Source organism: Palaemon carinicauda, chromosome 13 (genome assembly GCF_036898095.1).
Source record: "Palaemon carinicauda isolate YSFRI2023 chromosome 13, ASM3689809v2, whole genome shotgun sequence".
Lineage (NCBI taxonomy): Eukaryota > Metazoa > Arthropoda > Malacostraca > Decapoda > Palaemonidae > Palaemon > Palaemon carinicauda.
Window position 1 is genome coordinate 138,010,711 of NC_090737.1, and position 8,333 is coordinate 138,019,043.

General features: G+C 41.6%; 1 protein-coding gene across 2 annotated transcripts in view; it reads left to right on the forward strand.

Annotated features, from left to right (window-relative positions):
• LOC137652510 (HAUS augmin-like complex subunit 3) overlaps nucleotides 1–8,333 on the forward strand; it is a 51,119-nt gene that overhangs the window by 40,957 nt on the left and 1,829 nt on the right. For both annotated transcript variants that reach the window (XM_068385957.1, XM_068385956.1), the window contains exons 10-11: nucleotides 3,315–3,568; nucleotides 3,904–4,084. In XM_068385957.1, coding sequence (XP_068242058.1) covers nucleotides 3,315–3,568; nucleotides 3,904–4,084 — 435 coding nt within the window. The remainder of the gene's footprint in view (nucleotides 1–3,314; nucleotides 3,569–3,903; nucleotides 4,085–8,333) is intronic.

Below are 8,333 nucleotides of genomic sequence, written 5' to 3' on the forward strand. Positions count from 1 at the left end.
AGGTCCGTACCTGCGAGACGGTCAGCATATGGAACTTGTCGCATTGAATAAAGGTGTTCAAGCGAGACAGGTCTAAGATGACCCTTCGTTTGTCGGAGTCTTTCTTTGGCACGCTGAACAAGCGACCTTGAAACTTTAAATGCCTGATCCGTTGAATCACATTTTTGAGAAGATCTCGTGCGAAATCGATGAGTTCCGATTCCACCCCAGTCCGTTGGAAACTATGCTTTGAGCCCAACTGCTGAAGGTCCAATTCTCGCGAAACAAGTATAGCCTCCCCCCTACCTGCGGAATCTCATTGGATTGCCGAGGGCCTGTCACCTCGGCCCCTTCCTGAGACTCGACCACCTCCCCTGTAGCGAAAGGGTCCTCTAGACCTACTTCCCCCGGCTGCCTATTATATCCCTGCATCAGGGCATGAGACTCAAAAGCAGGGTTAAAAGCCGGCGAAGTGGAGAAGGAAGTCGAAGGCTGAAGTGGTTGGCTCACCAGCACGAACTGCTGCTGGGGTTGACTTTTAGTGGGGGACGCATATCTCACCTGAGAGACAGGCATAGCCTGAACCACAGGTCGAGGTTGGGAAGCCTGAAAAGGGAGAAACCGTCTAGCCTATTTCCTACCCCTCAACTGCGGGTTAGCCGAGTCAAATTTTCTCTTAGGGACAAGACCCCACCTCACCCGAAGGGACTGATTGACACGCACTGCCTCGCTGAGAACCGCGTTGACCTTGTCTTCAGGGAAAAGATCTGCTCCCCAGACCAAGACCTTGATCAACTTGTTCGGCTCATGCCGGATAGAGGCGTCGGCAAAGACATGCTTACGGCACGCACGACGAGCGACACCGAAGTCATAAAGATCACACTGAAGGGTGTGAAGGAGAGACTTAGTGAGGATCTTAAATAGAGCCTCGTCTGCATGAAGTAAGGAAGACATCTCCGCGATAGTAACGGAATTCAGGGACCTACTCGAACGGACTCGAGCCTCATACTCTGCCCGAATCAGGGAATCAGGCAACCGAGGAAGAAGCTCGCTAAACTGAGTTGTAGCACAATCTTGAGCCAACTTCCCCACAGGGAGGGTCGACGGACCATCAACCCAACAATCTTGGTCCCCTGGAAGAAGCAAGGAAGTTAAATCGGTCAACTTCGTATTCGCACACTCCCATTCTGTAAGGGTCCGGAGCCAGGCGGACTGAGCCTGCTCCTTAGGAAAGATAACAGTTTCCCTTGGTACCTTATCCACCCCTAACAAGCGCCTCATCCGTCAAGCGCGTGTAACCTGGGAATGGGAACTGCAAACCCGTTGGATAAAACTTAAGTCCTCCACTTGCCAGGTCCAACAACCTAAATGGTTAACATGCCTTCCGAGAAAGGGGCATGCAGAGCCAACCTCCATGGGTTGCTTTTCACAAAGGCCGGGAGTTTTGAAGCATCCGGAACCACAAACTGCTGTCAGATTTTGTGTTAGACTGCAGCATAGAGTCGTTTTATGGGTATATATGTGGTCATCACATATTTCCGCTTTCCAACTAAAATTATAGAAGATATATGAGATTTTCTTGAAAAAAGGCCCTATTTTTGGGGTCCGAATCTAGTAAGGGCCGGGGTCAGAGAAAATGTCCAAAAATTTACGGTGTCAGATTTTGTGTTAGACTGCAGCATAGAGTCGTTTTATGGGTATATATGTGGTCATCGCATATTTTCACTTTCCGACTTAAATTATAAAAGATATATGAGATTTTCTTGAAAAAAGGCCCTATTTTTGGTGTCCGAATCTAGTAAGGGCCGGGGTCAGAGGAAATGTCCCAAAATTTTTGGTGTCAGATTTTGTGTTAGACTGCAGCATAGATTTGTTTTATGGGTATATATGTGATCATCGCATGTTTTCGCTCTCCGACTAAAATTATAGAAGATATATGAGATTTTCTTGAAAAAAGTCACTATTTTTGGGGTCCGAATCTAGTAAGGGCCAGGGTCAGAGAAAATGTCCCAAAATTTACGGTGTCAGATTTTGTGTTAGATTGCAGCATAGATTCGTTTTATGGGTATATATATGTGGTCATCGCATATTTTCGCTGTCAGACTAAAATTATAGAAGATATATGGGATTTTGTTGAAAAAAGGCCCTATTTTTGGGGTCCGAATCTAGTAAGGGCCGAGGTCAGAGAAAATGTCCCAAAATTTTCGGTGTCATATTTTGTGTTAGACTGCAGCATAGATTCGTTTTATGGGTATATATGTGGTCATCACATATTTTCGCTGTCCGACTAAAATTATATTAGATATATGAGATTTTCTTGAAAAAAGTCCCTATTTTTGGGGTCCGAATCTAGTAAGGGCCGGGGTCAGAAGAAAGGTCTAAAATTTGACGGTGTCAGATTTTGTGTTAGACTGCAGCATAGAGTCGTTTTATGGGTATATATGTGGTCATCGCATTTTTTTTGCTCTCCGACTAAAATTATAGAAGATATATGAGATTTTCGTGAAAAATGTCCCTATTTTTGGGGTCCGAATCTAGTACGTGTCGCTACCTAGAAATCCCAAACATACAAATATAATACTCAACTTGGAAGCAGGGATCTCTAAAACGTTGGACATCTTCCAAAAAACACAAAACACACAGAGCAAAACAAAATACGTCTGACTAACGCAAGTGCTGAGGAGGAATGAGGATGGGGGGTGGGGAGATGTAGGGGTAGAGGGGGGGATGTTGATGAAGGAGAGGTCTAATTGGTGAGGGATCTATGGTCGTGGTTCAATCACGCCCCAGTTTTCTATACTGACACTCGAAGAGTGAGCGAGCTAGGTTTATTCCTGGCATGCCATGCATTTCTCTTTTTTTTTCACTGGTATATTCAGCAATATCTACAGTATACCTTAGAAATGGTGCTAGAGGAGCATTTCACGGAGCGACACAGGTCGAGCCCAGAAAAGATCTTTTTGTGAGAGAGTTGAACATTTGAGGAAGTTCTTGTTGAGTTGGAGAGTTTGGTGAAATAAACTAAATGGAAAGGATAAAAATTTACAGGCAGAAGGGAATGGAGCTGGGGGTCATAGGGATGGTGGGAAAAGCCTACAGTTATTAATTGAGAGACCTCATTAAATAAGAGAATCTGGGTGGATGTTAGGGATTCTGTTAATGGAACATTATGCCTTTTAGTTGGTATTATCTTCGTAAACTACAATAATTTGTATTTGACTTTTGCAGTTAAGAAATGTATGTTTTACGCTGAAGTATAAGGACTTTGCACAAATTTGTAAGATCAAAACTAGTAGTTAATGTCGACTTCTCTACTTTTTTTTATATACTTTCAGAGTCGAATGAACGGGATGATGCAAGAACATGGTAAGGTGAAAGCAACTGGCCAGCTTTCCCCATCCCTTGTCACTCTAGCACAGATATTACCTCCATTACCAAACTCTCACGTGGGCTGTGAATCTCAGCATCAGGACCCTCCTGATGGAGAGACTTTGTTAAAGCAAGTCAAGGCTCTTAATAAAGCTTTAACAGTGGCCAGGGAACAGATCTACGCTGCCAGAAACCCCCAGTTCTCACGTCTAAGTAGGATGTGAGTACCGTGTTTACTTTAGTTATGATAGGACTGCATTTTTCTAAAAGGCTTCCTGGGAGTCAGTATGTACATAAACAATTTTGTAATTAGGGTGCATTATTTTGTAACTACGTATAAAACTATTATTTTATGTGAATTCTCACTTTTCATGCCACCAACTAAAAACAGGAGGATATCGTTATGGTCCAGTAGTAAGAACAGGCCCCTCTATGTTGTGAAATACAGAGCTTTGGAAGTTTTGAATTCATTAATTGTGGCATATTTCAAGTATTTGTTAATTTTATTTTAGAATTGTTAGGACCTAACTTTTCTCTATCAACGTGTTTCCACAGGGTGATGAATTGTGAACTTCTTGAAATAGGCCTATTTGGAAAAGCAGGAAGCCTAAAGACATTGCCTTTTACTTGGCTCGACCCAAAGCTTCTCGAGAAATACACAGATCTCGACCAAGAAGACTGGAAGTTGAAGCAGAAAGTTTTACATTTGATTGGTCAGTACGAGGAAAAGAAAAAGGTTAGTTCTTCAGTGGTGTTATTGTTAACCCTTTTACCCCCGGGGTATTTGGAAATTTCTTGGAGGAAAAATAACTGGAGATGCCCTGACCCGGATTAAGGGAAGCCAGGTTTTTACCCTTCGAACTGTCAGTTCATGATCCTTCAAGTTAATCTCTGTCACTGTATTGGAATTTGTATTCAGTTCTATTCAGACCTTTGTTTAGAGACGGTAACCCTTATTGTGTTTTCATTAGCGATGGTTCCTTCCTGTGCTGCTCTTGGTTGTACGAAAAAAATAAGTTGCCTGCCTTTTGGCAAAGTCAGTAACAACAGTTGTGAGATTATCACAAGATGTGTTCAATGTCATCCAAAGACGGCTATAAAGGTCAACGACTTTACTGTAGTTCATTATTCCAAGGAGTTTGTAACTGATTCATCAATAAGTTGAGCAACAAGTTTAACATTATTTATTTTTTTTTAATACAGTACTACAGGAAGGGACCATCGGTAATAAAATAGCACAAGTAAATAGTTATCAGCTAAAAATAAAGGTCTGAGTAAAACAGACTAAGTACCAGTATGCTGTCGGAGGATTAACTTGGGATCGAGATTTGACAGTTTGAAGGGGTGAATCTGGCCAAACCCTGGCCTCACGGGTTCAGGAAAGAATTCTGAGTCAGGGCATCTCCAGTAGTATTAATCCTCCTAGGGAAATTTCCAACCCTTAACCCCCAGGGGGTTATTTTTTTCCCAGCACATTTTGCTGTATATTTTTTTTTAAATTGCTCTAACAGCCTTAATTTTTGTCATAGAGAGGTCAGGTTGGTCTCATTCTCTTGGAAAATGCCTAAATTTTTTCAAAAAATTATCAAATATGAAAAAAAAAAATTTTATAGCATTTTTTTGCAAGGACGTACCGGTACGTCCATGGGGGGTAAAGGGATGAGTTTTGTGAAGCGTACCAGTACGTCCTTTGGGGGTAAAAGGGTTAATACGAGTCGGCATATAATCCATTTGAATGAAGTTAGATCAATTTGGGTTACATTCCATATGTTTTAGCCAATATATTTGAGAAGTTATAATTATTACATAAATTCTCTTGAAAATTCATTTGCTCCTACACGGATTACAAACCCTCGTCCTTTATTTGGAGTATGATTTCATCCAAACTTGAAACTCTATTATTAACCCTTTTACCACCAAACTATTTGGAACTTTCCAACCCTCAACCCCAGGATTTTTTTTTTTTCAAGCACATTTTTCAATATATTTTTTTTAAATTGTGCTAACAGCCTTAATTTTCGTCATAGAGAGGTTAGGTTGGTCTCATTATTTTGGAAAATGCCCGAAGTTTCTCATAAAGTTATCAAATTATATGCAAAAAAGTGTAAATAGCAGTTTTTTGCAAGGACGTACCGTTACGTCCATGGGGGTAAAGGGATGAGTTTTGTGAAACGTATCAGTACGTCCATTGGGGGTAAAAGGGTTAAGATTTATAACGAGGTGTCAGTAGTTACTGAGAGGTAGGAGAAGCCCACCCTGCGAGCTCCTTCATCAGCCACTTTGACTTCTGCCGTCAAGACGTATACACTCTCTTGTGTTCCAAACTTGGCGGCTTTAATTTTCTTTTCCAGATTGTTTGATTGATGTGTGCCAGTTATATGCAGAAAGCATTCATAGGCATGTGGTCTTGCCCAGGAGGTTCCAGCTGTCGGTGCAGAACCTTCATAAACAAGACATCGGTGGAGCCCTACTCTGATTCCTTCTCGTAGGGGTCAAGACTGCGGCTAGTCATCCCCCAATGCGGAGTGTAGGCAGTGGCCATCCTTCCAGTAGTAGAGAAGGAAGAAATAAAAAGATAAATTCTTCACCATCAAAGTGTACGAAATCTGCTGTCTGTCCTTCTTTTATTCCTTCTTGAAGTGAATCCGAATTATTAATTACAGGTAATGACACAGCCAAGGACAATGCTATGGCCTTCCTTGTCCATGCATAATGACTGTTACTGTCATTAGCATACCCAGTTATATCTTGAATTTTGAAACCATACTAAAATACATTCTACCAAGGTGGACGAGGTATTTCCCCCTTTACTGGGTAGAAGTAAACAACCACAACAACTGCTGCCTCAGATTCAAGCACATGAAATGTGACTTGCTTGTCATGGATTTCTTCATGTATGTCTAATGGATTAAGTCCCAAAAATTGTGGTAAGATACGTTAATTTGCTTATCGTATGTATTTTTGTACTTTTTTGATGTTTTTATTTGTACCTTTGATATAGCCAATGGCATCCGACCAGTTTTGTAGAACATGTAGCAATAGCTTCATAGGCATTATCCTAGAAGTGTTTTCTTTTGTTTTCAGTTATACTCGATTAAAGGCTCATGGTTTATATAATAAACTACAAAAAGGACCATGGAATGTTATTGATACCCAATTTGAGAATTAACACCGAACGGGGCTAAAATCAACAAATAAATACAGAGCCACGTACTGTTCACAAGAACAATGACTAAGGCAGTCTTTTGCTATTGGAGTGTCATCCTCTGCTGCACCAGCAGAGGGAACCCTTGTCCTGAACCTCAATGATGCGCACAGTTCCTCCGGAGATGCAGTTGATCGCCGATCCTCACCTTCAGGAGGGCGCCATCACCATCGGATTTGACAATGCCTAGCCTATTCCTTGTAATATCGTCATCTGCTATGGCTACGCCCCCTTCTGTTTGTCTTATGAAGACGAAAAGTAGAGATTCCCCTTTAGTGTAGTCTGCCGAATTCTTGGAAGCATGACAAGTACGTCATTAGCTCCCAGGGATCCACTCTCTCCATAGAAGAATAATCTCGTATCAGAGGAAGAGAGAAATCAGAAGAGTACTAAAAGCAATCACCTGTCTTATGGCACTCTTGGTTGAGCATCCTCACTTGTATACATGTGTACTACATTTAGCGTGAATTTTTCGAATTTTGAACCTTTACTGGAGTTAGAGCATTCACTTGCTTGCACAGATTCATCAGACCTTGAGCATTCAGGTGCTCCTAATGGCGTGCAACCCCTGCTTAATGTGGTTTCCATTGAGCACGCTTTCTACAGAACTGGAAAATCTCAATATGAAGGCTCACCTATTCATGTGCGCCCCTCTGTTACGACTCGTTCTACTTTTTTGTATGTGTACACACTCTTGTTGGTGCGCTCCCTATAAGGAATATTCACCAGTCCCTTAGGCTTCATCTGCTGCACGTACATATGTGCTCTTCCAGTAGCTCGCACTTGTCTGGTCGTATTTTCCTGCCAGTGCGTGCTCTACTTTCCAAGCGTGCTCTGCTGTCCCCTTCGGAAAAGTTCTCTCGTGCAAGCACACTTTACTGCTTTTGCTTACCCATTGACATACATCCTTCGGGTACAGAACAGTCTACTATTTAAGTGTTCTCATGAATGCAAGCGGTCTCCGGATGGTGCACATTCTTTTGTTCGTATGTCTGCACATCAGCCTGATGAGGGGGAGGATCAGTAGTAATGTAAACCTATCACTTTATTTTAGCTTTTAAGACAAGCTACAACCCTAGGTGGGAAAGCAGGATGCTATAAGCCCAAGGACTCCAACAGGGAAAAATAGCCCAGTGTGAAAAGGAAATAAATAAACTAAGATATAGGTTCCTCTGTGACCATCTGTTTAATGACAGAAACCAAACTTATCACCCGAATTTCAGGTCTTGAGAAGTGGATTACAGTTAAATTGCTACTGTATATGAAGTTCCTCCCATCTAAAGATACTGTAAGTCTCCTATTAACCCTTTTACCCACAGGCTATTTGGAAATTTCCAACCCTTAACCCCGAGGCATTTTTTTTTTTCAAGCACATTTTGCAATATATTTTTTTAAATTGCGCTAACAGCCTTATTTTTCGTCATGGAGAGGTCAGGTTGGTCTCATTCTCTTGGAAAATGGCTGAAGTTTCTCAAAAAATTATCAAAAATATGCAAAAAAAAAAGTTTAAATAGCATTTTTTTTTGCAAGGACGTACCAGTACGTCCATGGGGGTAAAGGGATGAGTTTTGTGAAACGTATTGGTACGTCCTTTGGGGGTAAAAGGGTTAAAGAACTAGGGTTTGTATCGGTGTAGTAACAAATCACAAAGTTTTTAGAATGTCTTTTTCCTAGCTATAAAAAACCAAATCCTTTCAAGTTATACTTCCTGCCTCATCCACGCCGCAAGCCTTAGGTGAAGGTCAAAATAGCTACTCGGTGAGTTAGCCAGGGATTCGGG